The sequence below is a fragment of the Leptonotus elevatus genome, chromosome 2 (genome assembly GCF_054856555.1).
Source record: "Leptonotus elevatus isolate MCC_2025b chromosome 2, RoL_Lele_1.0, whole genome shotgun sequence".
Lineage (NCBI taxonomy): Eukaryota > Metazoa > Chordata > Actinopteri > Syngnathiformes > Syngnathidae > Leptonotus > Leptonotus elevatus.
The window spans coordinates 38,953,002-38,980,998 of record NC_141240.1 but is presented as its reverse complement, the minus strand read 5'-3'; the positions used below and the strand labels follow the sequence as shown (position 1 = coordinate 38,980,998).

The 27,997-nt window shown below is 40.0% G+C and overlaps 1 protein-coding gene across 1 annotated transcript; it reads left to right on the top strand.

Annotated features, from left to right (window-relative positions):
- Positions 1-35: 35 nt before the first annotated feature.
- Positions 36-26,572, top strand: LOC147179963 (neuronal membrane glycoprotein M6-b-like). The gene is made up of 7 exons (XM_086068224.1): positions 36-232; positions 18,209-18,395; positions 18,461-18,620; positions 19,847-20,015; positions 21,540-21,613; positions 21,707-21,772; positions 23,290-26,572. The coding sequence occupies exons 1-7, from the start codon at positions 163-165 to the stop codon at positions 23,440-23,442; spliced, it is 879 nt and encodes a 292-aa protein (XP_085924350.1). The 5' UTR covers positions 36-162; the 3' UTR covers positions 23,443-26,572.
- The last annotated feature ends 1,425 nt before the right edge of the window (positions 26,573-27,997 follow it).

Genomic DNA, 27,997 nt, shown 5'->3' with positions numbered 1-27,997 from the left:
GAGAGAGAGAGAGAGAGAGAGAGAGAGAGAGAGAGAGAGAGAGAGAGAGAGAGAGAGAGCGAGCGACGCGCGAGCATCAAGTCCCCGCTCCACGATCGACCGACCATCTTATACTATAAGCCCCCACAGTGCCACTATAGGAGACCCTCAAGCTCCATAATCATGGATGGAACAAAGCCGGCCTTGGACTCCAACGCGGAGGAGACTCAAGACGAAGGACAGGAGAGCAAAGGTAGGGTTCACCCCGTGCTGCCGTTTGCGCCTCTTTTTTCTTTTTTTTCTTTTTGGAGCGGTTTGCGCCAACGCAATGGCTTCCCCGCTCCAAACAATAGCGACGCGATTATTCAATATGCGAAACAAAAGACGCGGAGGACTTGTTGGTTTTGTCTTTTTTTTAACCGAGCTGATGTTATCGCGCGCGTTTAATGAAACCGATCTGATGCACGTATAGTTGTATTGGTGGAGCGCTGCCACCCCCGCGCGCGTGCACGGTCGCGTTTTCACACGAGCTCTTTAATCATCATCGTGATCATCCGCCGGTGTCAATCGGGAGCGGGTGTTGTGAGGAAAGCATTGTTGTAGTTTGGAGTTGTGCTTCGACGTGTGTCTGCGGCGATGTGCCTGCAAGGAGGCTGCACTTGACGCAGAGGCACGGTCCGAGGACATCAGACACAAGAGCAGCATCACTATTCGGGCTCCACGTAAAAAAAAAAAGCGTCTTAAAAAAGGAGCGAGGCTCTGCATCACAATGTTTTTTTTATGTCTCTTTTTTTCTTTTTTTGCGTTGTGTGCGTTTGCGTGGGAAGATGAATTGAAACTAAATGACGTCAAACTGTTGCCGTTGTGTCACCGTGCATGCAGATAGGACTTTTATTTCCCATCACGCTATACGTAGATGTACGCAAACTGGAAAAACTAACATTTTGAATCTGTCCCCCCTCCCCCAAAACACATTAAAATATAAAAAATAATGTAAAGTAATATAATTATTTTCGTGTGTTGGATGTGTGCTTTTAAGGGGCGTGGCCAAGAGAGTGACAGCAGTGACTTGTGGCTACAGCTAGAGTTCTCATTTTGTATTTGTGTGTTTGACTGTTTGTCCCCTTGAACAATCGGCATGCAGGGCAATTGCGGCTCTTCTTGCCCTCAGGCCAGGGTATCAGTACCTTAATTGCTATATATATATATATATATATATATATATATATAATCAGGTCTAGTAATCACTAATTATATTACACACAAGATTTTACTAGCTTTTTTTTATTTTTTTTAACTAGCTCCTCCCGCGAGTTGCTGCTGTTAGCCACTCGGCTAGGCTAGCTATGGCTCCGACAAACTCCTGCTAGCCACACTTGTTAGCCACTCAGGCTAATTCCGGCTATACAGTGTTCCCTCATTTCCCGCTGGGGTTAGGTTCCAAAAAATACCCGCAATAAATGTAATCCGAGAAGTTGTTAGCTTTATGTTTTACATTTATTATAAATGTTTTAACGCTCTAAAACCCCTCACTACACAGCTGGTACACGTTTCTCATCGACGCATTTACATTTTCTCACATTTTTCTCTTGTTTAAACATTCTCAATGTTCAAACCTTCAGAAATTTTATAAATAGGCACATTACTGTAAAAAAAAAAATGCATGTAAAATTGCACCAAAAAAATCAGCAAAACAGCAAAAAGTGAACCGCATTATATTATATATATATATATATATAATCAGGTCTAGTAATCCCTAATTATATTACACGCAAGCTTTTACTAGCTATTTTCTTTACTCGCTCCTCCCACTAGCCGCTCTTGTTAGCTGCTCCGGCTAATTCCGGCTCGCTCGGTCTTTCGGCGTCACTCGCCGTGTTTCACAACGGCTGCCCAGTCGCCATCACTCGCTGAGATGCTCGTCTGCTCTCGCAAAATAAGAATTGGGGGTATAGCTTGCGAAATATGGTCTCTCTGAGCCACCGTAGTGTGCGTGCTCCTGCCTGCTTCGAATGCTATTCTTTGACCACTAGATGGTGCTAGGGATCACTGAATGTCTTGAATTGGTCATCCTGTCATTAAATGTCGCTGTCATAGATAGACGAAGATACATTATTTGTAGTAAATGAATCATTATTTAGGGTAATTGGATAGTTCTCACAGTGGTGGGGAATCACTGTTAGTTTGCTCTTTTGTTCCGTTTCCTTAAAATAAGCAACCATTAAAGTTTGACCAAAAGGATGATAAATCATAAGACAATGACTTCCACAATTTCTGCATTTTTTTATGCCTGAGAAACAAACATGGACTCTTCTTCAGTGTCTCTTCTCAGCTATGCTGATGTAAATTGGAGACGAGAGGGTGTACCTCCTCTCTGCTGGTTTAAAAAGCGATTACATCACTCCCTCTTCAGGCGTGCCGCTACACGCACGGGTCTAATGGGAGCCCATCTTGCAACATCAGCTGGGCGGGCGCATTTGAACCCCCCCCCCCCCCCCCCACCCACGAGGATGGTTGGGCACCGTGGCGGCCATGTTCGGGATGAGTAGTTAACCCTGAGAATACTTTAATCGCCGGTTTACGCGAGTGATGGCCAAGCAGCTCAATGCAGGTGTGATGTTGCACAACTTCAATCCACCCACGCTGCTGCGCTGAAATAGATTGGAGGGTGGCCTATTTGTTGTAATCATTTGTGTGTACGTCTTTTGACATCTGGAATGAGACCATGAGCTTATAGCATCCGATAAGACGCTGAAGATTTACAGTGGGGGCCAAAAGACGAGAGTGTTGGAGTAAGAAGCTTGTGTTGCCGGGCGCCAGCCGCTTTGGCTCCAAATTGTCGTAGGAGTTGCATGGCATGATGTTCAGGTGCGGCTCAGGGTCAAAACGTGGACCGATATAAATTTGCCAATTCGGCAAAATTACGATTCCGATCACCTATATATAATGAATAAAATAATTTTTTTTTTTTTTTTTGTCGCTTAACACTGAATTACAGGCAGTTTTACAATACTTTAGTGTTTGTTTAGCATTACAATAGAGAGAAAAATGGACAGTCAAACACATCATCCAAAACGAACACACTCTCAAGGAGCATGGAGAAGACCTTCACAGGGAAGTAAATATGTGGCAAATGGCCAACGAGAGCCGGAGTCGGAGCTCCTGACATCACTCACTAAGCCACGCCCCCTAAAAGCAGACATTCAACACACGGATTGTACAGTGCATACTAATTAAAGTACACTTTATAAAGCCAGTTATATTTTTTGTTTGCTTATGTTTTATAATGTGTTTATATTTTGCAATACAGAGCTATTTTTGTGTGCGTCCAATAATCCTGCTGTTTGAAGACCCTCTCACTGCAAAAAGCACAGTAGAAAATTTAAGAAAAAATATAAGAAAATAAGAAAATTATTACTCTCAATAAGCAAAAATGATCTGCCAACAGAACAAGAAAATTGTACTTAAATTTATCTGTAAAAAATTTCATCCACAGTGGTTTTGAAATGAGTATTTTTAGACTAAAAACAAGCTGTAATATGCAGAACTATTTTCTTAAAATCCATATGTATTAATTCACATTTGGCCAAGTTGGCCAACCTGAGTGTCAAGCAGAGATGTAACAGGTCCCATTTTTATTGTATTTGGTATGACCCAACCAGAGATCGAACCCCAAATCTCCCAGTCTCAGGGTAGACATTCTACCACTAGACCACCGAGCTGGTAGTGCATTTACTGGAAAGAGGAAAAATAAGCGTGGTAAATATAACGAAACAAGCTGCAAAAAAAGTGCTGTATTGCACTTTTGTCTGTTTTCACACTTGTATTTTTCCCATTTATCGTGTGACTAAGAAAATTCTCCTTATGAAAGCCCAGTTCAGGGCCTTTGATGTTAGTTAGTCATCTTAAAATGTGGAAAATGTTTGTTTTAAGCCTCACAGTACTTACAACTAAACTGGCTGTTAACACTCAATGCCAATACTGCTTGATCAAATAAGATAATGAAGTAACAAGTATCTTAAAATAAGCATGATGATCTTGTCTGACAATTTTATTTGAAGTAAAAAATAACTTGTGAAAACAAAATAAGCAAATTTCGGTTAAATTGAAGAAATAATATCTTGCTTAAGATTTCAGTTTTTGCAGTGTGAAAATGGCCCGCCGCATTTTCCCATGCCGCCTCGTCTCTCTGACGTTCGATTGCATTCTGTTTGATGAGAGAAAAACGAAAACCTCCTTGAAGTCCCTGTCAAGCGGCACCTTCCGAATGTTACGTAAAGCAGCGCTTCCTCGCTGCCCTCAGTTGCGATGCTCAGATCAGAACTGGGGTGGAGATTACGTCAGCGTCTGGAGGGGTGCAAAACGCTGCAAAGGAAGGTAAAGAGGCTGCCGTTGTTTTTTTCAACAGAGCTTTGCTAAAGAAAAGGATGAGCAACCAGAGGAGAATATAAGAAGCTGTTTTTTGACCATCACAAAGATGAGATGAGCTTTGTGATTGTCAGAAAAGGTCAACTTTGGTTTGATGGCCATCTGTCGGGTGCTGGGGCTGACATTTGGTTTGTGCCGATAACTAGATGGGATCCTTTTCATCCATTTTTACCCTTCATCCTGATATTTGCACTTTCTCCTCCTTACTTTTTCCAAATTGGCTCCATGTTTTTTTTCAACATTTGAGGGGGATGACATGACGTAAACAAAGAGAGGTAACTACCGATAAACTCAACCGCGCTTAAGATTTAGATTGCAGGGAGCGTTAATGACAAAGATCATCTCCCATCCATGGTCTTATTTTTAAAAATGGATTGATCAGATTGTGGTGCTCAAAAGTTCCCCATCTAATAAAAAAACAAAACATACAGGTAAGGTGTATTTTTCCCCCAATTGTTTTGTAAATAATTTAACATTTTTGTGAGTCCGTTGTGGGAATACAGTTGATACGAGGGAAACTAATTTGTGTGCAAATAAAATATATATATTTTTAAATAATTTTGAATCTAACAATATTGACAATAAAAATATATATTTTTTGACTTAAGTACATCCGTACTTGTATGTTAAACAGTCTTTTTATACACATGCATTTGTTCTTTTTATTAATTTGTTTGTTGGTTACGGACATCACAAAACATTGGACAAACCAGATGCAATGAATGCTAATTTTCAACACTTGACTACAGGAGACTTTCAGACGCTATCTAAATAAAGTTTTTAGCCTTCTACGCAACCCTTTGAAACAGTGGTTTGGTGACCTCTGGACTGAATCGCTTAATTCTTGTCTAAAGGTCATTAATTAGTTGAAGAAATTTTATGTCAGCTGAGAACCACTCATGGATAAACCGAGGTGGGATCATTTAAGAGCAGAAGTGAGCTAGTACACATGCTAGCAGGCCAATAAAACCATGGTTGGATGGCCCTGCTTCCAAATTAGCTCAAAAATGTGCGTTCAAGTGGCAGGTGTTAGAGTAGAATATATTTATATTCTACTCTTTGCGTGTTCAATTAACTGAATGGTGAGATTCTGGTGAAGAAGTCCCTTTGCAAAGGTATCAAAAGCTTTTGATGACAACAATTGAACTCACTCAAACAGTGGTCTGTTCAGATTGTGTGTCCTCTCTACTCCGGCACATCATTATTTATTGAAAAGTGGGTGAATACGAAAAGTCTCCTCCCTCAGCAAGTTCCCAGGAATACAAATCAGATTAGAGAAAAACAATACATCAGCCTGTGCCTCCCCTCTTCCGACCGGCTGAGACCAGTACTAGACTAAACTCCCTTTAAGATAGCAAATGGAAGAAACCCGTTGCCCTTCTTCTGAGAGTGAGACAGATAAGAATACAATTCTATTCATTGAGCCATACTGCTATAACTAAATCCAAAACGGCTAAAATATAAATTGAAACTGAAAAACAATGTTAATAACTCATCACAGGCCAACGGAAAGACATTAAAGAGGGAGTTAGCCGTTTTCAAACTGCTAGCAAGATTTGAATGTAGCCACGATTCAGTCATCTCTGAAGCCTCTGATCAAAGTCAAGCGACATTTCATCGTATTTTGAAATCAAAATAATTCTCACGAATCAAGTTACAGCCATCCAAAGTTCATTTGCATATCAATGAGCGGCGGGGAACGTCCTTTCACAGTTGCCGCCATTTTGACTTGTGAGGTAAGCTCGGAATTGTCAATAATAAGATACGCAAGTCTAGTTAGCAAGCCAGTGCTAGCCACAATTGCTAATTTGGTGGCCTGACTTATTCATAATAGTGTGTTTCTGGAACACTAAACGACATTAAAGGTTTGAATTTCATTTTGTGGAATGTAGATATGTTTTTAGCAGTCAAGGAGGCCAAGAACTGATATTTGGAGCCGATATTCATTTTCAGTAAAAAAAAAAAAAGGGAGGGGGGGAATATTGGCCTAAATAAATAAAAAATACATATGCCAATCTTGACTTTGTTGTAATGGCTTAAAGCATGTTTATCAAACTATTTTTCTGACTTTTCGAAATGTAGTTTTTTAAAAATCTTCTTTCATCAAAATCCTTATCCTTAAAAAGTTAAATGGAAATTCAATCAATACCTTAGCTCTCTATAGTTTTTTTTTTTTTTTACAGTAATTAAACATTCACATTTCAGAAGGTTAATAAGGTTCTCAGCATCTCTTATAAAGTTAACTGAAATTTTTAATTAATAGTTCCGTGAGATTAAAATGGTTTTAGATTTACTTTTTATTGGCCTTCAGATTTACAAAAAAAAAAAAAGAAAGAGGCCCAATATCGGCGCCAGGCCAATTATCGTTCTATCGCTAGTGTAATATACAATCAGTTAAAAATCAGGTGATAAATGTACCTGTTAATCAGAAATGTTGCTAACTCCACGTTGCTGTTCCGAATCTTCTTGGGTCCCTTTCGCTTTGCTGCTGGAAAAAAAAACAACGTGATTTTTGTTATCAAATGCAAGATTTTGCTTCTTGACCATGAATTGTGACCCACATTAAAATGGCAAGCGTCCAAATCATTCACAGTGTGGTTCCAATTGTAGACAGCACCACGAACCGTCTCTTCCTCCTTTCAGCGCTCATCTCTATCCAACACACACGCTTGCGCGTACACACTAACAACCTTCACCTACTGTATCCTCCTTTGAGCCCGGAGCTACGTGTGAGGTCATGAAAGCACGTGAAAGCCGTCGCGCGGGGAAGGAGATGCTCGTGTGTTCCTCGTTTGAAGTCATTTGCCCAAAGCGTGCTGTCAGCCTCCATCTGGGTTTGTGCGCGTCTGTGTGTGAGTGTTGTGTGCTTTCATTTGTTTACGTGCCAATGACCAGGGGTGGTTGAAAAGGGGAAAAGCTCTATTTTTACATGCGCACAGTGCGCGGCACAGCATCGCGCTCACATTCGCCCCGCGCAGCTGCCGCGTGGTCGCGTTTCGATGTACGCGCTTGCTCATATTTGAATCTGCCTTCACTTTTGCACATAATGGACAGCAGTAATATTGGGCAGCGCTTGGTACCAGTCTGCAGCGAGATATGAATAGCAGCGTGACAGGTTGGCACAGCGGGGCCTTGTTCTCGCCCTTTCTGAATCCCCCTCCTCAGTGGTGGCAGTGGCGATGACTGTTCGCCATCAATTAGCCGTCTCCGCGGAAATTCATCTCTCACGCAATGTTCGGCGATCCTCAATGCTGGAAAGTGAAAATTTCCCTGACGGCATCGCGAGGCGGCCGCTGACTTCTTCCACATCTCGGAGAGAGTGACATCAGCCAAGTTGGTTGCGTAATTGCTGAGCCACTCGCTTGGTTGGCACACAGCACAACTTGTGGCCAGAGGGGCCATTTTGAATTTTGGTGGAGGAAGACTAAAAGCTAATATCGTCCACTCTGCTTGAGCCTACCCGACGGCATGATTTCTGAATAAGAGGCGAAAAGACAAAAGACACGAGTGCCAATGTCACGTGTTCAAATGCAGTGCTGCATAAAAAGCTCTTTGAATGCTTCGTTTCATCCCAGATGCAGTATATGAATAGAGCCAAAAGATTCAAATTGATCTTACATTTTCTTCTTGTTCTGACTGCTGAAACCATCTCTGAACTGTTGATAGCTGTAACCCTTGACCCTTGAGGCCTATTATTTACTTTTCACTAAGCAAGTGCAAAATCATCTTTTCCCATTGAAATGAATGGAAATACCATTAATCCGTTCCAGCCCCTTAAAAAAGTCGTAACCCCCCCCCCCCTCCCCAATTAATTAAAAACTATTGTAAAGGCATACACCTATAACCTTTTTTTTCATAGAATGTAAAGGAAAGAACAAGTTGTGCATTATGATTTCAGGCTTCAATTGCCCATTGAAATCATGCGCACCACCAGTCTAAATATAGACGTCTATAACAAAAAAGAGTTTCACAACTAAGTGACCAAGGCATCAATGCGAGTTTCGTGTGCGTGTCTATGGCATTATGTACTGTGTGTTAGCATTAAGCTAGCTGACATTCGGAAGTTATGTTATGTATAGCGCAAAGCGTATAATTGTATTTTTATATTTGAGCTTCAAATGGCTTGAACACTTGACCCCTTAGTTGAATAATTTTTACTGCTTGCTTTGAAGTTCACAAGACACCCTTTAGTTTCGCTGGCATAGATAAACAAACATACATTTGTATTTTTCTTTCTTTCTAGTAAATGTTATTACATTTTTGCATAAATATAGATATATTTGCCTCTGAACATTTGCTGCCTGTGTGAAACGTTGATGCAAAGGGCATGACAAGGGACTGGTGATTTTGTTTTGGAAAAGCATTCACGATGAGAAAACAATAACTGTAGGTTGAAAGCAAAAGCATGCATGAGATATATGAACTATAGCAACACACACTAAGTGCAGCATGGATTATTTGGAGTTATGGTTTCAGTTTTGTGGCGATGTAATCTTCTTTGCCAACTCGAAACATCCTATATGAAAATCATTTGCTTTCCGAAAGGCCACAATGAGCCCAACAATCAGATTATAGCTCTTACTCGTCAGCACACAAAAAAACACAAGAATCATTTAGTCCTTAACACCAAATGCTGACCTGGTGTGCTTTATATCAAATACAAAGATTTTAGTGCAGCTCGGGTAAAAACCATGCCATCTTCTTTTTTTTTTATCAAAGCCTTTCTGACAACGGCTGGATTTTCAAGCTTTAAATCCATTTTTTTAGGAGAAAAATGAACCGATATCAAGCCGGTCACTAAATTCTCATGAAGATGCAAGAATACCATCAAATGGCTTCTTCTTTTTTTTTAAACGCAAAATACATTGAAAAAAATACAGTAAAACAAGACCAGAGAATCGACAGTTACGAATGTAACTTTTAATTTTTCTTCTTACGTCATCGCTTCAGTTAACTTTTGTGTGTGTGTCCATTCACTGTGAGCGAGTGAGTGAGTGGGTGAGTGAGTGAGTGGGTGGGTGGGTGAGTGACAAAGGGAGAAATTGAGAGAGAAAGAGAAAGATGGAGAGAAAAAGCGACAGAGCAAAAGAGAGAGAGCAACAACAGCGGCTGTTAAGCTCAGCCTATATACCACTGAATTGGGGTTGGTGACAAGTTGCCATGGCAACTGATTCTCTCCAGCCCCCAAGCACAGAGGTGCTCTTCTTACGAAGAACACGTGCAATCAATTTGACTTGTCTCTGCGATCCCCAACAAAATTGTACACACCAAGGCAAATTTGCTGTTAGCTAAATATCCTTCCATGCATTTTGTACATCTTCTTCATTAAAGTTGGGCATAATTCTTCAAGCTCTTTAATGCTACTCTCAAGTTTATTGTCATATTGTACATAATAGTAGGAGAATTACATGTTGTGAATTTAAAACAAAGACATTGGTCTATTCATAGCCTTTATTTTGCTAGCTTAATGCTAATGCTAAGGCATAACGCTTTCAAGCAACTGATGTTTATTTTGAACGCACATTTAGTCTATCTTTTGTCTTATAACTGCCCCAGGTGGCCAAAGTAGGCAGCAGTCAACAAATAGTCGTTACAACTGCCTTCGGGCTCACGTTGCGAACATCACGTGACCAAACCCAGAAACAGGTCAAATAAAATCACATCCAACTTTATTTATATAGTACATTTCATACATAAAAATTAAGGGTGTCAAAACTAGTGCATTAATATTGAGTTAATTTAAAGTTTCTTCAACGGCGCAATTTTTTTTTTAACGCTCGATTAATGACCGGCCCTTACTTGGAAATCCTGTACTGGGGGAATTCCAGTCGCAATGCAGCAGACACATCCATGTCAAAATTAGCAGTAAAAAATGTAATAATAATGTATATATTTGTGGAGACTGGGGTCAAGTGGTATTTAACAATTTAAAAAGTTTGCAGAATTTCCCAAGTTACTTCATGTTAAAGATTAGATAGCTCTTAATATGAAAATAAAAATGCACTGAGCTGTCACCAATGTCTAACAAATGCAATTATGCCATCTAGTGACAGAAAAATGACCTGAACACAAATCAATATAAATATTATTTTTTACAGTACAGTACATCTTTTAAATTTTAACTCAATTTATGAATTAATATGAAATTACCGTGTCAATGACTAAAAGATGCAGCCATATTTCTATTAGTTTAAAACATTTTCCACTTTAAAGTTAACAAGAGTATAAAACTTAGGAAAAAAATAATGTCCTGTACATTTAGAACAGATATAAAATTTGCGATTAATCATGAGTTAACTATTGAAGTCATACAATTAATTACAATTAAAAATATATATATCGCCTGACACCCCTAATAAAAATGTGGTGTAATTATAACAACACACACATTAAAACAATGTGCAAAAAGTGCTTTGGGTTTCTCATTTTTAGATCAGAAATAACTGACAAACCGTAACAATTGTGGTCACTATAACTGCGCTTAGAAAAATGAACATTTCATGTATCACATTCTCGTTCTTTCACTTTCATTTCATATCCTTGACTCGATGACTCGCCTCTTTTCCTCTCGCTTCTTTATTTGTCCTTCACCGTATGGCATCCGTGCGGCTGATTATCACAACATCTGGATTATAATGTGGAATAACCTCCCGAGGGCTAACCCTGAGCCGTCCCTTTCCCTTTCCCTTGATGCTACCGAGAGCGCCGAGATGATGTACGACGCGGCGGGCCGACACCGGCGTCGTAACATATTGTCTCAGCCAGCAAGTCAGCGTAAGTGCAGCGTGGGCTGGTGGTCATATTTCACAGCGAGGCGGGCAGAGGCAGGACGCGTAGCGAGGTGGCAGCATGCAGCGAGGCGTAACACAGGAGCAAGTGGCTGACCTCACAGTGTAACCTCAATTCACTTCTAATGAATAGTCCATTGATTTCCATTAGGCCCGACCACTCTGGCCTGTCTGTTTCCTATTAGCGGGCTTTTAAAACACGTCCACGGGCGGAGCGGATAGCACGAGTGTGTTTAAAAGAAGCATGAGAGTTTTTGCTCTAAAGCCTTCAGGGATAGAGCGACAACACATTTCAGTCGAACTAAAAAGTTTGGATTTGTTTTCAAGTTGTTTCTCTTACAAAGTTGTCTCTAAGTGGGCTTGAATTAAATGGAGATTCGGCCAGGCGGAAGAAGGATTATGGTTTGTTTTGGTTGAACATATAAACAAAACACAAAACACATTACAAGTATAAAATATAAATTGAAGTAAAAAAGGAAAAACAAGAATAGGAAGAAAGAAAAGAGTTTATATGTTCAAAAAGCTTAGGAGGAAGTCAAAAACGTATCTAGTCCTACCCCTTATTTGTTGTATGTAGATACAACGATATGTATTTAAACAAAAGAAAATGATTATGTTCTATTTTCTTAAATAATTTCCGATTTGCAGGTGAGATTGGAACTGAAAAAAAAAACCCTATAGAATTTACCCAATAAATGTTGGGTAGTTTGCAGCCACTTTATTTGGGTTAATATGCATTTTACAGTGTGGTTGTATATCACATTAATTCAGTAATTATGAAATGCTTAAATATGTTGGGTAGAGTTTACCTAACATTTCTGAATACATTCTACAACCAATTTCTAAACATAATTGGGGAAAATACACTCACATTTTTTTAACATACTACTACTCAAAATTAATTACTATGTTGGACGTAACGTGTAATGAAAAATTGCCACATTGTTTGTAGGGATGTAACCATAACGGCAATATCGTGCTATCCCGATATTACAACTGCCACAATATCGTCGTCGTCATGACCACGGTATTAAAAGCAACACATCTGTTAAAAAAAAGTCAGGTTGATTTCCATTTGTGCAGTTCTAGCACCCTCTGGTGGCTAGTTTGTACAATTAAATTTTCATTAGGGATGTTTTGGCCATTCTATGTTTAAAATCTACACTAATTGTCAGATGAAGGAGAACGTAATGTGCTTGGGAACCGAGTCAATATATGGAGGAACTCAATGTGTGCATGCATTAACAAGCAAGTGGCGCAATATTAAGTGTTTTTAGCGATTGTAGGTGGTTTATATGCATTGCGGTTACGCATAAAAGCACAACATTGTATTTTTGTTAGTATGAGCTCATTTGTTTACAATATTGTGACCTTTTTTTAAATATCGCCAACCTCCCAACAATAAGATAATTATCGTATCGTGAGCTTCATATCGTGACAATATCGCATCATGATGTTTGTATATCGTTACATCCCTAATTATTAGAGAATGAAATTATTTAATCACAAACAAAATAGTTCAGTCTACATAAGTGAGAATATGAGAAACCCTAGTTAAGTACGTGCGTAAATTAAAATACGTACTAAAATACTTAGTCCATAAGTACTAATTACTTACATACGAAAGTATTTCACGTACGTACGTATTTTAAAAATGATTACGTACATAACTCTCTTATAAGAGCTGGGTCACCAATCCGTTGACCCCCATCCCCAGTACCCCCTCCCTCCAGGAACCTGGCCTGTTTCAGGGGTTTTAGTTTTTCACTCCACCTTCCCTTCAGCCCACCTCTTCATTAACATTAATGAGATGTGGATCTATTATGCAACAAACTTCTTCCCCCGTTATGCAACGCAGCGTCTTCATCATGAGCAGCATACTTTGGAAGGGGAGCGTCTTAGCTCTACGACTTGATCTGGCGCCGAATCACAGGGTTTATAGCATCCCCCCCCCCCAGCATCCCGAGCAGCACGGCATCAGAGTGAACGTTGCTGGTAAAGTCATAAAGCCGAGCAGATGCCGGCCAATCACAGGGTCGACACAGAGACGCTCACTAATTCATTTCGCAGTTTACTTCCCCCCCACCAACTTTTATTGAGCCAAGGCAAATGTTTTACATTGGAAAATATCTTCTGGCACGCTACCAATCAAAGATGTCACAAAAGTGGACACAGATTATATTTGACATTTTTATTCTTAGATACGAGAGAAATGATTGTGACCTGTGTTGTACTGTTGTGACGAGATTTGGAGATGACCGTTCTAACGCAATGGTTCTCAACCCCGGTCCTCAAGTACCCCCCCCCACCACACACACACCTCCCCCACCAACCTGTTTTCCATGTCTCCAACAGCCCACACAGGTGTTTCAAACGATCAGCTAATCACCAAGCTCTGCATGGAGCCTGATAACGATCCTCAGCTGTGTTGGCTAAAGGAAGGAGGCATGGGAAACAGGCTGGAAAGGGGTACTCGAGGACCGGGGTTGCCAACCACTGTTCTAACAAATACTAAACAGTCGGCAGTGATTATTTTACGCCGTCTCATCGAGATGGACACGCCCACTGATCTGTGTATATTACTGGATACCTGATAGGCCAAGACTTTTGAAGCCGCGTGGCCGCCATATTACTCCTCCCAAGAAACGTTTCTCAGCATACAATGATATACATTTACATTTAAATTGGAGACCATTTGAGACAGCACTTTTTCATTTGAAACAGAATGATTTATGATGTTTTAAATCTGGTAAACATAAACAAGAGGACTTCAGACATTTTACAACTTGCCTTAAATGCATGTGTAGATTATGCCTCTGCCAAAGCTAATATTGGAGTCTAAGGAAAGAAAAAGGGTTTGTTCAAAGCAGCACAGCCACATACCGTCCACTTGTTAAAAAATAGCGACCACCCCCACTGAACATGATGTCTGAGGACATCTCCTTTGTTGAGCTTGAACAATTTGCAAATAAAAAGAGTGGGGGAAAATACCAGCGGAGAAGTGCAAGAAGCTTGGCGATAGCTATAAGAATCGTTTGGAAGCTGTCATCAAGGGTGTGCAACCAAATATCAAAGAGGTGTGCCATTATTGCTGCACATGCTGTATTTTCTATTTCTTCTTTGGAATTACACTATGCAATTTGGAAAACAATTTATTTTGTGGAATTACGTTGGACATCCAATTAAAAGGTTCCGATGACATCTATTTGGTACATTTCCATTTATTTAGGAAGATATTGTCGAGATCATGCAAAAAATGAAGGGCTGCCAATAACAGTGAGCAGGACTGTATACGTAGTCGGCTCGCGAGACGGGAGGAGTAAGATGGCCGCCCTGTGGCTTCAACGGCGTGCATGGGCTATCGGCTATCCTACATACACAGATCAGCGGACATGCCTCACGAGCACTTAGCTTAGCGATTAGCATCGCAAAGTTGCCGGTCGCGGCAAAATAAACAGATAAATAAAGTTTGACTGTTTCGTCGCTAGGTACTGTGGCTACTGTTTTCCGTTTTGTTACCCTGCTGTGTTACGAGCCACTCAGGATTTTCAACAGGCCGAATTTCAGATGATTTGAGGTTGTTTTTTTTGGGTAGTGGGGAAACTTTCCACTGATCTAAAGACTTTAGCCTATTTGCTTGGGGAGATTATCTCTATATCCTCTCTGCACGGTTAATCATTAGAAGACAAAAAAAAAAACGTTTTACCAACGTACTTTTTCAAAAGTTCAAGGTTTAAAAAAAAAAAACATTTTTTTTTTTTTGTCAGACTGTAGAAAATCTAATTATCTATTCTCAAACAAAGCAAATAGTAACTTATCAAGCTTGTTCTCTTGAGAATACTTTTGAATGTAACACTAGATAAAAGTTGTGGATCCAGAGCATTTTTCCTTGACATTTTTCATCATTTCTCCGTGACATTTACATACAGTAAATCTTGTGCCTATCCAAATCGGGATTGTTTTGCCAGATAAGCTCCAATGAACTTCCCTCGCCTTAGTGAAGGCAAAAAATCAATTTGCTCTTTTAAGCCCATCAATAATGACCGCGATCCCACGGGAAAGTAAAATGGCCTGCTCTGACGGGTCGATAGAAAACTCTCAAAGGATACTTTTCACTTCAAAATAAAATCATGCCCTTGCTGTGGTTTCGCAGGATGCCTGTTTATTTGGGGTGTGCCGCAAACTAATCTTTGAGTAAAATGAACGCTCATGTGGATTATTCATTCTGTGGAAGACCTGCCTGTCATTATTAGCTGTCCGAGTCTATTGATGGGGTCTCGGATAAAAGCCGACAGCGGCTTTTCGTGTCGAGTGTGAAAGTGGATCTCGTGCTCTCACTAGATTATCTGTCATGGATCATCAAGTGAGCGTTTCCCTTTGAGGTTTCGCACTTCTGGAGCAGAGAACGTCTCATTTCTGGAATGGGATATTAGAGTCTGATGGAATGGTAACCGTGAGCAAAAATATCACGGTAGCAAGGTTTTAAAAATACAGCTCTAAAACTATCAAATTCGAGGGTAAATAAAAAAAATTCTATAAAATGTTTCACACTAAATATAGAATATTTGGTACAGAAGAAATGTGCACCAAGTTTAAATAAATGTCAACATTCTTACTAATTCGTAATGGCTTGCCCCTCACCTTACTGCTAACGAGAAGGAGGGGGAAAAAAGTTCATTGAGGACACTAAAAAAATAAAAATGGCTCTGTGATCAAATCTGCAAGCAGCCAATCATATTGTGCCCTGATTAAAACCACGGTCAAGCGTCAAACCCGTAATCGGCCCATGCCAAGCCTCCGACCGATATGATTTTTTTTATTTGGCTGAGCCAATTCCGTAATAAATAAAATAAAATAGAGTAGTAATGAATACAAGAACTTATTTTTTAGTCCCTTAACGCTTGCAAGATATGAATTCCAAGCAAAACATGCGACTCTTTGACAATACCTTTTTCGATTTTGATTTTTTGCCGTTTTTGGGAGGCGAGGTTAAATGTCATTATTTTTGTCTTACGTTGCAAAGAGTAAAATTGGCGCAAAATGAGCCAGGTTTTGCCAATTTTAAAAAGCTAATATCATCCGATTAAATCGGCCGGCCGATGAATCGGTCGGGCCTTACTCATGAGTGGTTTCATTGGATGCCTAAATTCAACAAATGTTTGAACATGCAAAAAGCTAATGATGCCTTGGGGTTTCCAAATGGAACCGGTTGCCATGGAAACAGAGCACAAAAAACCACTTTCTTTCATTCTATTTTTCCTGCCTAACAAACTTCCTGCTTTGCTGATGAATCTATTTTTAACAAGCTGTTATATAAGAAACCCCCCTTACCCCCCCCCCCCCCCCCCCATTGTTGCTCTTGATTCTCTTGACTGTTGATGTTCATAGGCAGAGGAAAATGCGTGATGATTCTGGAGTGTACAAATCCATCCCAGCATTTCAGAAGGAAAACACTCAAGTGCTGCTCCGCGGCTGGCCTAGAAAACATCTCCTCCGCTTTAAAATCATTTATTTAGCACCAGGACATGACTTATTCATGCTATCTGGTCATAAGAAGCGTGTGTGTGTGTGTTCGTGTGTGGCGGGGGGGGAGGGGGGGGCGTTATTCCATGACAAAAGGCAGGAGGTGAGAGTAATTGCTGCCAACATTAAATCTGGAAAAACAAAAAAAAGGGGGAAGGAAAAATCGATTTCAACCTGACGAAATATCGCACTTATAATGGTTTAATTTATAAAAATAAACGTAATGAAATATATACAAAGAATAAAACCATTTGTGAACCATGATTAATTTATTGTGGCTCCAGGTGTGCGCGACTTGGAATAGTACTTGTTTTTAAAGAGGTGGTGAAAAGAGGTGTTCAATTATTATAACACTGCCACATAGTTGCTATTCGTTAATCTGTCTATGGCATTTGTCATTATGTATTAGCATTAAGCTAGCGGCTTTATACGTACATATTCTTTATACAAGTGAAGGGAGAATAGCAAAGTACAAATGTCATTGCTCAATGCTACGAAAAGCAAATCTATGCGGATGTGGTTGTTTTAAATAAAAAGCATGTAATTCTCTTTGTTTAATAATAGGGATAAACCGATTATCGGTCGGGCCGATTATCGGGCTTTGTATGAATCTGAAGGCCGATAAAACTGGTGTCTCACTGAGCGATGAATGCTTGCGAACGTAGCGAATTTAGGGTTTTCCTCAGGATTTGTAAGGTGTTCGCAGACAGTTTTTACTTGTCGCAAAAGACATTTCGATTTGGGCACATTCAGAAAAAAATTCACGGTCTGCGAAGATCTCTTGAAACCTTTTACGAACCCTGACCCCAAAAATTGTTTTTGCTACGTTCGTTGATCAGTGAGATACAGGGAACATTTATTTAATGGATTTTTGTTTTATTTCCACTTTATAAAAAAAACTGATGCTGACGCTGGGAACTCCCTCCACTTTTTATTAAAAAAAAAAAGAAAGAAAGAAAGAAAAGAAAGAAAAAAGAAATACTGCTGAAATTTTGGAAAACTTTATTTACAATAGAAAACTTTTTATTTATTTAGCTTTAACACATGCTGATGACCCTGGAAACAATTTTTTTTCAAATTTTTAAACAAAGCAGTCAAATCTTTATATGTTTAAAATTAAAAGAAAAAGTAACATTTTACAATTTTGACACTAATATTTTCTCTTTTGCGGCAAATGAATATCGGCTTGAAATATCGTTTATCGGTCTCTTTGACTACTCGGTATCAGTATCGACCTTGAAAAAAACATATCGCTTTATCATTTGCTTAGAGTGGTCTTAAATAGCTTGAAGACGCTTTTCGGTGTGTGTGTGTATATTATTTACCAAATTGCTGCTTATTGACAAGTGAGCGAAGACGAGCAAAGTTAATAAATAAATGAATAAAAATCGGTCAACACGCGTGATTATTTCAACCCGTTCAAGCCCATCAAGCCTCTTTCTGCAATTCAAATCGAACTTGTTTTAACCCCGCGCCGCCGCCCCCTGCAGGATGCTTCGAGTGCTGCATCAAGTGTCTGGGCGGGGTTCCCTACGCCTCCCTGGTGGCCACCATCCTCTGCTTCTCCGGCGTGGCCCTGTTCTGCGGCTGCGGCCATGTGGCGCTGACCGGCACCCTGACCATGCTGGAGAACCACTTCTCCAGGATCACCGGCGACCACGCCACCCTCACCGTGGTGTAAGTTCCGGCACTTTTTGCTCCACTTGAACCCTTTCTGAATTCTCCTGTTTCCGAATTTCCAGAATTCAGATCTTTCAGTACATCATCTACGGCATTGCCTCCTTCTTCTTCGTCTACGCCATCGTCCTGCTGGCTGAGGGCTTCTACACCACGAGCGCCATCAAGAAGGAGCTGCAGAGCGACTTCAAGACCACCGTGTGCGGACGTTGCATCACCGCCTTCGTATGTTTCACACGCTCACACACTCAAAGTGCGGGCAGTTATACACTTGTGCACACTTGAGCCCTTGGGGATAAAACTGGCACAGTTTGTCCGTTCTAGCCTGATGACTCTGATTGCTGCAGATGTCCAAATTTGTGCTCAAACCCGTTAGCCTTTAACAGCGGTGAGCCATCATGAGCAGCAAAACCTTCTCTGCCGGCCTAAACACTATCAGAAGCATTTACCAATATTTACAACTAAATGTTTTATTAATTTATTATTCACAATAGTCCACTCTAGTTTTGTGGCGTTTTTCTTGGCTGCATTTGGAGTTGAGTCATTCTCGTCCACCGTCCACAGCAGTGTGTGCTAGGCTAGCGTGTTATTTAGGCTAGTTTGCTAGCTAATACTGTTGATGAGCCTCATGTGAAGGTGGTTTAATTTGGTGGAATAATTTACAGTAACTACGGGATGCAGAGTTTTATGTAAAATTGGTTCATAATTGTTTTTTAGTGCTCGAAGCATGGTGTTGGTGTTTTACGATCCTTTTTTTCATCTCGTCATCTAAACACAATTACAAGCCCCTTTTTGGCTATTAGCTGGATTGGTAAAGGGACTTTTTCTTTTTTTTTACGTGGAAGTCAGCCTTAAACAGTTTTTAACAACAATATGTTATATGTGACCTCACTAGTCGAACCGTGACATTCTGATTAAATTTGTGGAAAATGAGTTATGAAGCAAAATCCATCTTAATCCTCTTACTTGCTGTCGACTGAAGATGACATCACAGTTGCTAAAGTTTCAGGCGACGACCTGTTTTGTGAAGCTGCGCTGTGATTGGTTGTTACCTGAGACCTGAGCAACATTGATGTCATCTTCAGTCAACAGCAAGTGACAAAATGGCCGCCCCCTGAGATGGATAAAAACGGCTGGATTTTGCTGCTTAACTCTTATTCCACTAACGCAATATTAACCAGAATGCCATATTTAGACTAGTGCGGCTGCATGGAACATATAATTGTCACACAAAAAAATTGGGGTTGACTTCACTTTTAACCAATTACATTCCAAATTCCCCTCTCAAAGCCAGCTAGCTAGACCACAATAACTGTGCCATTTCCTGCCTTCTGATTGGTTGAGAGCAAGCCAAGTTGGACTATCAAAATGTCTCTGTAGCGATGCCCCCGGGCCCCTTCCACTCTGATAACGAGAGGAGTGATGGAGACTAATTTCTCTGCTCTTTTCAGTTCATGTTCCTGACCTACATCCTCGCCCTAGCCTTCCTCACCATCTTCGGCTTCACCGCCATCCCGGTGTTCCTCTTTTTCAACATGTGGAATACTTGTGCCGCCATGAAGAACCCGGACTCCAATATCACCTCGCCAGACTCCATCTGTGTGGATGTCAGGCAGTATGGTAGGTGGCACCGACACCATTTAGTATATAGCCTACAACAGCACCAACACCTTTTATAGTGTTTTCAACGACGATGTCGGTGACACCAAGCTAAACCACAAATGAAGACCCTGGAGTGCAGTTGAAGCGTTTTTATTGTCTTCATAAGCCTGTGGTAAAAACTGTAAATACAAAAATAAAATCAATCGCTCCATACACACTGTAACGCCAATACAAAAACACAAAGTGCATCGATTACATTATGATAACAAATCGACGAAAACAAGCATTGACATCCATGCTATTAAGTATAAAGTATATTAAAATAAAACTTATGGCATTCCTGCCTGATAATTCTAAGTGGATGGCACCGGATGGCGTTTAGGCTCTGCTCCTGCGTTTACTTGTTCACGAAAGATGGCTTTCCGGAAGTGCGTTCTTAGGAACCGGAAGTGTGTCATCAAAAACCGGAAGTAAGTTAAACGATATTATTTGTTCTTTAAACATAAATAAAATTGTCATTTACCATCCAAACAATTAACAAACCTTCGTTAATAACTTGGACATATTTTTTAACATTATTATTTAAAGCAATTAATTTATTTACATTGGAAAAAGCCATGAAGGCAACACACCTTTGGTAATTAAACTACAACAGTGAAGTCGGAAATTAGTGAAATTAATACATTAACTCATTCACTCCCAGCCACTTTCACTGAAGCAACCCCCTTCACTCCCGGCCATTTGACCTTATTTTGACCGATTTTGCAAGGTCCACAAAATAGTGTGTTCCATTGCTATAAAAACGTGGAACCAACCGAAAGAAAGATTAGAGTCTCTTCTTTCATCAGGAAAAACAAGTCTATTTCTATCAGTTTCCATTTTGTAGCAATTAGCGTTAGAATATAGCTAAGTTTCATCATTATTCAAAAATCTATTTCAAATTGTGGGGGAAAACAGCTTTGTTTCAACATGACCCTGGTTGATCTCTTTTGCTCTGCTGCCACCTGCTGGCCGTTTTTGTAATAACTACCATTTCTTCAATCGTTCTGTGCAGTTGGGAGGCTGCATCGAAGCCTTCTTAAAACATTTAAAATAGAACGTATTTATATGTTTTTGGGAGCAAATGAGTTAAAAGGAAATCTGAATTGGGGAATATTCAATTCCAGGTTTGTCCTTTTTAAATTAGACGGATAGACAGCGAAATAGATATAGATGTAAATTTTTACTATACTTTATTGTCTACGTCACTCAGTTGTTTCAGTTTCCTTTCAATAGGTAGGAAAATGCATTGAGCTTATGCAAATCCTTATTGGATTTGGTTGAAAAGCCACTCCAGCTTTATCCGGCTGTGTGTTTGACGGCCCAGTGTGTAAATGTACTGTAAGCGACCCACATGTGAGGCACAGCTGGTTCGTCTCCCAAATGGGACAAAGTTCACATCTGTGTCACAGGCACACCACGCTCTTCATTCATTCTTTTGATTTTGATTAGCAAAGAAAAGGATTCACGATTTCTCCCCGACTCAATGTTTTGATCCCACAGGTATCATTCCCTGGAACGCCACACCGGGGAAAGCTTGCGGTGTCACCCTGGGAGACATTTGTAACACCAGTGAGGTGAGATGTTGTTAAAGCAGGACATTTCACATTCTCCATCATATCTTTTTTTTACCCCCCCTCCACTAACCCGAAATCTGTTTTGGATTGTAGTTCTACCTGTCCTACCACCTCTACATTGTGGCATTTGCCGGCGCCGGAGCGACTGTCATAGCACTGGTGAGCATCTTGGTCTCTTAATATGCACGTTGCCATGGCGCAATTATCTGTTTCCATAGCAACCCTGCCTCTCTCTCTCTCTCTCTCTCTCTCTCGCTCAAAGAAAAAAAAGCCACGGGATAAAATTCTCCTCAGCTGCCCACCTCTGTGTGTGCAAAGGGTCACTCACTGTTTTTGTTTTAAGCTCGGACGAAGGTGCGTTTGTTCCCTCTCATTCAACGAAAGACTCTCAGAACATAATCAGACATTCTTTGGGATAAGAGCTATAATTGGTTGACCCAGTTTAACAGGCGAGCTTTATTTCAGTTGCTAACTTAGGGGTTAGCAAAATGATCCTGGTAAGGGATCCCTGGACCTAAAAGGCATGTGCAGAGCTAAAAAAAAAAAAACTAGTTTTGGATCAGCTGATTTAAAAAATGATATATAATTACTGCAATTGCAGGCTATGTATTTAATCTATTATTGTTAGCATACAGCTAATTTACTTTCATAGTCACTTGGAAGTTGACAAAACATCTACAAGACTAATCAACAAGTAAGAAAATCCTTCAACAATTCACACTATGACATTAAAAGGGACATTTAGTGATCCCTAGCGCCATCTAGTGGTCAACGAATAGCATTAAAAGCACACAGGAGCACACTACACACTACGGTGGCTCAGAGAGACCAAATTTCACTAGCCTACCACCAATTCTTATTTTGCGTGAGCAAACGAGCATCTCAAGGAACAACGGCCACTTGGCAGCTGCTGTGAAGCCCGGCGAGCGACGCCCAAAGACACAGCGAGCCTGAATTAGCCGGAGCAGCTAACAAGAGCGGCTAAGGGAGTTAGTCGGAGCTATAGGCTGGAGCAGCTAACGGGAGGAGCTAGTAAAAAAAAAAAAAGCTAGGAAAAACTTGTGATGACTGAAGCAAATAATGTGAATATTTTTAATTTAAATAATTTCGTTTTTTTTTTTCAAACTTGCTGATTGGTGATCGTTAATTCCATAACGTTACGTAGGGGGTGTAAGAAAAACTGGTTTGAACCGAAAGATGTTTTTTTAATTTAAAAGGATCGAGTGCATCCAACCAAACCGAATCGTTCCACATTGAAATTTCTCGAGGTAACGTATCAAATCGCCGTTTACTGGAGAGATATATCTTAGCAGAAAATGTCACTTTCATAGAACTGACAAGTTTAGTTAAATGCGTAATGACAACAAAAATTGCATCCGACCATGTCGAACTGAGCCGCACCGTATTGAATCGAATCGAGTATTAATCCCATTCAGTTGAACAGAATCGAATCATTCCACTTTCAAATCAAAGGGGTCCTTCAATCATTTTGCACCCCATGTATCAAAAGCCGTATCAAATCATTTTTTGGTGCACTTACACACACCCCTAAAACGCTGCCTTTAAATATTGAATCCGTCATTCGACTTCAACTTGACTTTCATCGCTATACCGTCCGTCATTGTCCACCCCGTGCCACGTTGTAAACGATCAAGAATGCCGTTGTTCTTCCTCAGATTCACTATCTGATGATCTTGTCGGCCAACTGGGCCTACCTGAAGAGTGTCGTCTCCACGCACGACTACCAGGACATCAAGACTAAAGACGACCAAGACCTGGAGGCAGAGGCGCGCTCCAAGGAGGGCCAGAACTCGTCCTCCTACTCATAAGGATGAGCGACCGCGCTTCTTCCAGCACCGCCCATCTCCCCTTCAACCGCAACCCCACCACACCTTAGCACCCATCTGGCTCCTTCATAAAAAAAAATTAAAAAAACATCCACCCTAGTTATAGTGGATAGTCCCGCGAGCTCCTGAGTCTCTCTGCTCTTCCCTTCCGCCATGTTGGATCGAGTGGCCGTGTTCTCCCACCAGAAGGGAACGGGATTGAGGGTCAGGAAGATCGGCAGCCCCCCCCCCCCTTCCACGCCACCCCCCACCCCCAAAAAAGAGGCTTCTGAATGGGAGAGCTGGTCGCTCACATACGGTCCATCGGTTTACGAAGCGTCTACTGGCTGTTGGGTTGCAGTTCGTCCAAGTGGCCCGGCCGACGTCCTCGTACGGCCTCTCGACGCGCGGCTCCCCGCGGCCTAAATAAACATTGTTTACTGTCAGCGCCCGCCACGAGGAAGCCAGACAGCAACCAACGTCCTCTCTTTTTTTGATGTTTTATATGCATATATATATGAATATGAATATATTGTGTGAATGTGTGCGAATGTTGCTGTTTTTTTTAATACTTTCGGAAAAATGTCAGGTACTTTTAAGATCTTTCTTATGTTTTTGGCGTTCAACCCCCCCCCCCCCCCCCACTTTACTTCTATCCATCTATGACTCTTTATTGTTGATGCTCAAAATATTGTTAGTGTACAAATGGATAAAAATACAGACTATCTCATAGAAAGTCAAGCGATTTAAAGGCTGTATAGCATACGTGATTTGGCGTTTTGGGAAACGCTTACCTGCGCTTCAATTTACTGATTAAAGTCGAAGTCAACCTTAAACATTTTTTGACAATAATATGTTATATGTGACCCCACTAGTCTAATCAAGACATTGTGATTAATATTACATTTTTGGAATATGTGTTATGAAGCAAAATCCAGCCATTTTTATCCATCTCACGTAACGGTCATTTTGCCACTTCCTGTCGACTAAAGATGACATCACAGTTGCTCAGGTCTAAGGTAATAAAAAAAAAAAAAATCACAGCTCAGCTTCAGAAAACAGATGAGCTTTGATTGGTTGTTGCCTGAGACCTGAGCAAATGTGATGTCATCTTCAGTCGACAGGAAGTGGCAAAATGGCCGCCTTATGATATTGATAAAAACTGCTTGACTTTGCTGCTTAACTCATATTACACTAACGCAATATTAACCTGCATAGAACATATTATTGTCAAGAATTTTGGGGGTGGGTTGACTTCCCCTTTAAGGATTTTAGTGCTCAATCATTCAGACCAAAGTTCAAAGTTGAAGTCAACTGCTGTCCGACGTTTTTCCCGTTGCCGTTTGCAAAAACAACATTCAAAACTGATACTTGCCAAAGCCAAGGACATCAGCCAACCAGGAACGAGCTTGAAACCAGTCCACCAATCAGGAGCAGGGGTTCGCACAGCGAAATTTGCATATGCCACTCGAGTAGCTTTTCTCCGCAGCTTGGCTGGAAGGAAAACGTTGAAACTTTCGGACTATATCTTTGAAAATAGATTTTTGTGGCTTATTTAAAAATCAATCATTTAAATGCCTCATCAATAATCTATTATTTAAGTAATTAGCTCCGCACAAACACTGGGACAAAGATGGTGTCATGAATCTTGCACTTGATTCTGACTTTCTAGTTTTCAACATTAGATTACAGCTAAACTATCAACCCTCGAAATAGATCATCTCTGCAAGTAAACGTTTCCCGAAAGTTTGAAGGCACCTTGACGCCTTTAGGTATCAAAATCTTTTGGATTCCTATCTCAAAAATGTAAAATTCCCAACCTTTATTGAGCCGAGGCACACAAACAAACAAACAAATATTCCCTTTTAAAATGGTTAATTATGTCGTTGACTGCCTGTCACTATACGTTGCTGGCATAGCTAGATGAACAAGGATACATTATTTGTAGTAAATAAAAGTGGAATTGGATCATTTCCTGCCGCACGCTGGTTGGGAATCACTCAATTAAAGCACTTACTCAAACAGTACGCATTTTACAATGACTACCTTTTGTGAGAAAGTCCCAAATGTAAATATTTGTATGGCCCCCAAAAGATTTGAACTGACTTGAGAACGCAATCAAGGTCTGCCCATGCTATTTATTATTTCTTTCCAAACATGTACGCGTTCCCTTCGTGTGTTTAGCGCTCAATTAGTAGATCTGCGTTTTATATTGCAATTGTGACGTACCATCTTCAATAATTATTTCATGTGAGGGATTCAGTGCCGTCATGACACGATAGATTGAGGTTCTTGTGATTTAAAAAAGCGAAAGAATTCATTGAACCACTTTTGAGTTTTAGGCAGCTGAGTTCTTCTTGTTATTCTGTATTGAGATATATATTTAATTATTTAATTTTTTTGCTTTTGATGACCAGCCAAAAGAGTGACTCGTCAGTGCAATTGAGTTTTTTTCTTTTCTTTTAAGCCTCTCAGATGAGCCACAGACTGTTTTTGGATGTTTACACTGAACAAAACAAGTCAGGAATTTTCATACATTCATTTTATAATCCGATATTGTTTCATAATCATAAACTCTACTGTATAATTGATGATTACTGCTTAGTCAACCCTAAAAAAAAAAAAAAAGGAATACTACAATTTGATGAGATGAAGCATGTCAGTATTGTCCACGTGTGCAGCTGTCTATTCTGTATTAAAAAAAAAAAAAAAAAAAGGACTTTATTGCCATGCGTGCTATGTTTGATAAATATGACGTCCTCTGCCGCCAGGTGGATGTAAAGGCAAACTTCAATTTCCTATCAGACAACTCATGTCAGGGTGTTGTTGTTTCCTTGTTATTTGCATGAAGGAGACATGACTGTGTCTTTGCAGTTTTTCAGGTGATGTGTAGTCAATCGTATGACAACTTTGGTAGGCGGTGTTTCCCCCCACTTCCTCTGCACCCCTACCCACTGCCCCTTTTCTAAAAAAGAAAAAGAAAAAAATAATATCCATTGTACTTTGACGGCAATGTAGTCTATGTAGGTGTTTCCTTATGCTTTTTATTTTCAGTTGGAAATAGTTTTATGACTGCTATACAGTGATGATTTTTGTAACCTTCTCTAGTAAAACCGGTATTTTTATTATCGTGTCACTGTGGTCTCCTGCCTCTTTCTTGACTTGGCTGCTCTTTAAGATTCTTTCAAGGAACGGGGAAGCATTTCACAAGTCATGTGTCATGTGAATTTGACATTCACACCCATGGTTCTGTTCGGTTCTGTTCAGTTCACGGATTTTGTATTACACGCATGAAAACAAAATGGTACATGAAAATGAAATCACATGACGTCTTTGCATTTGCACCCAAACATTTTTAGATGGTTTACGTATCTGCGATATTTTCTGTCCACGTGTTATGTGCGGTACGTGTAAACATTTTATATTTTATTTCCGAGATGATACGTAAATACTCTTCATACTTCATAGGGCCGTCAATAAAATTGTATTGTGCTTCCACTTGTTTCCAAGCTAGGGAGACAAGTGTTTTCTTACTGATAGCTTTATTATTTATTTTGATGACATATTTCCAATTTATTTTAAGTAATTATGAAGGCAACATTTTTTTATTCTTAATATGAGTTAAAAAGAAGGCAATGTCTGAAAATTAATGAGACACAATAATTTTAATTTAATAATCAGTATTACAGTAATCAGCTTTTGTGTTACATTCTACTTTAGGACATGACAAAAGGTTTTGAGACAAAAAAGGTTGGGAACCTTGAAGGGTAACGAAACCACGATCGATGCTATCCGTTAGCTCGTTAATGGTGTTTTCCATTATGTTTTAGCATTAAGCTAGTGGGGCCTTTATTTTATTTTACGCGTTTTAGATACGGAATGGGTGTTTTGTTTTTGTTTTGTGCTCTTTGTTTCAGTATAAACTTAAATGTTAGTGTCATTAAACAGCTTGAAAACTTTTTGTTGACGATTGTTCACTAGCTAACATAGGCCTGCTGCTCATTTTGAAGCGAGTCAACCACTGTACAGTATATAAACCATTATTAATGACATGCATTTATTTTTTTTAGGGAATGTGGGAGCTAGGAAGCCTGAGTCCTCCAAGGGGAACCATCTACGCAAACATGGGGAAAACATTTAAACTCCACAAAGGGAAGCCACATAGCCGAGATTCGAACCTTCATCATAAATCAATACCTCGGTCGGACTTTTGTCACTTAAGTAGAGAAAAAGTAACAAAAAATATTGCCATTGAGTAACATTTTAGAACTCACCTTGGAAATGAAGCAACGGAGCACAAACGAGCCCACTTTCATCCATTGCACGTCAAGTGAAAGTGACTCGCGCGCCGACTAGTGGACAATTTCAAGTATTACTACTCCTTTTACTCCAATGTTTATCAAGTGGAAGATAACTCGAACTGGTTGTAAAAGTACTCGGGCTCTGTACTTAAGTAGAAGTAAAGATATCAAAATACTGTATGAATTTTGGGTAAAATTAAAATTAAAAAGAAAAAGTACAGATTCCTAAACGTACACTTATATAGTTTTTTTAAAAT

What these genes read in the sequence shown, in the direction of transcription:
- LOC147179963 (XM_086068224.1), top strand. Translation starts at nt 163, where the DNA reads ATGGATGGAACAAAGCCGGCCTTGGACTCCAACGCGGAGGAGACTCAA. An exon ending in TGTGGATGTCAGGCAGTATG is followed by an intron (nt 20,016 to 21,539) that starts GTAGGTGGCACC and finishes TTGATCCCACAG; the next exon opens with GTATCATTCCCTGGAACGCC. An exon ending in ACATTTGTAACACCAGTGAG is followed by an intron (nt 21,614 to 21,706) that starts GTGAGATGTTGT and finishes TTTGGATTGTAG; the next exon opens with TTCTACCTGTCCTACCACCT.